The 2,876-nt window shown below is 38.6% G+C and overlaps 1 protein-coding gene across 1 annotated transcript; it reads left to right on the plus strand.

The window, feature by feature from the left end:
- Positions 1 to 1,493: 1,493 nt before the first annotated feature.
- LOC131071946 (extensin-2-like) lies at positions 1,494 to 2,542 on the plus strand. Its single transcript, XM_058007919.2, has one exon. It carries the CDS (start codon positions 1,516 to 1,518, stop codon positions 2,521 to 2,523), a length of 1,008 nt encoding a protein of 335 aa, XP_057863902.1. The 5' UTR covers positions 1,494 to 1,515; the 3' UTR covers positions 2,524 to 2,542.
- The last annotated feature ends 334 nt before the right edge of the window (positions 2,543 to 2,876 follow it).

Consider the following 2,876-nt stretch of genomic DNA (forward strand, 5'->3'; position numbering starts at 1 on the left):
AACACTATATCAACATACTAGAGCATAATATACGACTATTTGTTGTCTTGTTTAAATTAATTCACATGGAATTCTTATGGGATTTAATATGAGGGAGATTATATTCCTATTGCATGTGAACTTTTGTCTACAGTACCAAGTGATAAGTAGTAGGTGTTTTAAAAGTGTGTCAAATTAAGATTTGTATATCAAGATTCAATTCCATAGATTTTAGTTCAAACTCATCAACTCGTATTTTGTTAGTAGTGGCTCACACAAACCCATCTCTCATGATAATGAGTAGTCCACTTGACACTTATTGCATCTAGGTGATGCTCACATGGATGAAACATTCAACCTTCCTAGGAGGTCACCCATATCAATACTACTCCAACTAAAGCACACTTAAACACCCACAATGTCAAGCCCACTTTGCCTACTAAGCTTCAACGCAAGCTAAAAAATGAAAGCAAACATTTTCAAAGACTTTAAACAATCATAATAGATCATTTTCTTGTTGAAGGATCACATTTCACAATTACAAAGGATTGAATCATATTTACAAATGTAACCTAAAAGGGAAAAAATTCCTAATTCTAATGCACTCAATTGATATATCCTAATTTCCTTTTGGAAGGGCAAATAAATTTTAAATATATAATAAAATTTAGATTCTACGACTATTTAATTCAAATAAATTGTTAATTCCACATCTCATTGTCAAAACATTTATTTATCAAATACTTTTTAATTCATTCAAGTGAAAATAAATCAACAATATTATTTGTTTCCATACAATTTTCAGTTGATTAAAATTTACACAACAAAACGTACCAACTTCTTTTTAATTTTTCATGATCAAACCACGACAACAAATATGATAAAAAATTAAAATAAAATAAAATAAAACTACAACCGAAAAACATGTTTTTAGATCTCATAGCAAAGATTTAAATTTTTTTTTAATAGTACACTAAAAATAATTAAACCTAAAATATTGCATACCGCCTTCCTACTTCGCTCCCGTTTGGCATTGTGCAGTTTTTGCAGACCAAGTCTGACTAGTGGGTTTATCTACAAATTCAGATCAGCAGGTTTATCTACTTGGTAGTGTAAATTAGGAGATTGGATTTGGTCACTTCTATCAATTTTTATATAGACAATCATGTTCTACTCCATCATAACCTAAAGATCAATGTACTAAGTCAATGTAAATAGCTCATTCTTGACGCCTTCAACTCTTAATCATACCTCATCTCTTACGACAGACCTGGCGTTTGGCGCATCCCCAACTGCACCACTCAATTTCAGAGAATTCTTCCAAAAGGCAGGCGTCTGATCAATTAAGAATTGTTCAAAACAATAGACCGTTTGGACGCCTTCCACTTGACTAGTACGTTCACGCGGAAAAATAAATCTTTTTCTAATACATCGCTACATATAAAAAGACTCCACCACAACCTTATGAAATCACTTCAACCCATTTCAGCGGCAGCAACAACAATGGTGGTGAGCAGGGCACAGCAATCGGATACTATGGCGTTTTTAGTTGTTTTGTTCTTCTCTATGGCAACCTTCGCATCAGCTGAATATGAGCAATATTCATCTCCTCCACCTCCATATTATTATTATAAATCTCCACCACCACCATCCCCATCTTCTCCTCCTCCATATTATTATAAGTCTCCTCCTCCTCCATCCCCCTCTCCTCCTCCTCCATACTATTACAATTCTCCACCTCCACCATCGCCTTCACCTCCTCCACCATATTATTATAAATCCCCACCACCACCATCTCCATCTCCTCCTCTTCCATACTACTACAACTCTCCACCACCACCATCTCCCTCTCCACCACCCCCATATTACTATAAATCTCCACCACCACCTTCCCCATCTCCTCCTCCACCATACTACTATAAATCTCCTCCACCACCATCTCCATCTCCTCCTCCTCTATACTACTACAAGTCTCCACCACCACCATCCCCCTCTCCACCGCCCCCATACTACTATAAGTCTCCCCCACCACCTTCTCCATCACCTCCTCCACCATACTACTATGAATCTCCACCACCACCATCTCCATCTCCCCCTCCTCCATACTACTACAAGTCCCCACCTCCACCATCTCCCTCACCTCCACCTCCATATTATTACAAGTCCCCACCTCCACCATCTCCCTCACCTCCTCCTCCATATTATTACAAATCCCCCCCACCACCATCCCCTTCACCTCCACCACCATACTACTACAAATCTCCACCACCTCCATCTCCATCACCTCCTCCCCCATATTACTACAAGTCTCCTCCACCACCATCCCCTTCGCCTCCACCACCATACTATTATAAATCTCCGCCCCCTCCATCTCCATCTCCTCCACCCCCATATTACTATAAATCTCCCCCTCCACCATCTCCATCTCCTCCACCCCAATATTACTATAAATCTCCCCCTCCACCATCTCCATCTCCTCCTCCACCGTATTACTATAAATCCCCACCACCACCATCTTCGTCTCCACCTCCACCATACTTTTGATTGATTGATTCCTTCCAACCATCAATCCTAGGAGGTAACATTCTAACATATCTAATTGTCTTTTAAAAGTTATCTTGTATAGTTTTTAAAAGAAATCTGTAAAATCTGATATGCCATCTTCCAATTCAATTTGAACATATCTTGATGTTCAGAAGAATATGTTGTAAACAGCTATTTTTTCTTTTGTTTGTGTGTAGGCGGAACTGATGTGGTATGCAGCTCTGAATTCACTCGGCCATTGTCTTCTCATCAGTGACATGACCATCATCAAATAAAGATTTTAAAAACCATCAAGATTTGTTTTGAAATAGGCCAGATCCATCTGTTCTGAGATCTGTGAGTGTGCATTGTGT

This window comes from Cryptomeria japonica, chromosome 1 (genome assembly GCF_030272615.1).
Source record: "Cryptomeria japonica chromosome 1, Sugi_1.0, whole genome shotgun sequence".
Lineage (NCBI taxonomy): Eukaryota > Viridiplantae > Streptophyta > Pinopsida > Cupressales > Cupressaceae > Cryptomeria > Cryptomeria japonica.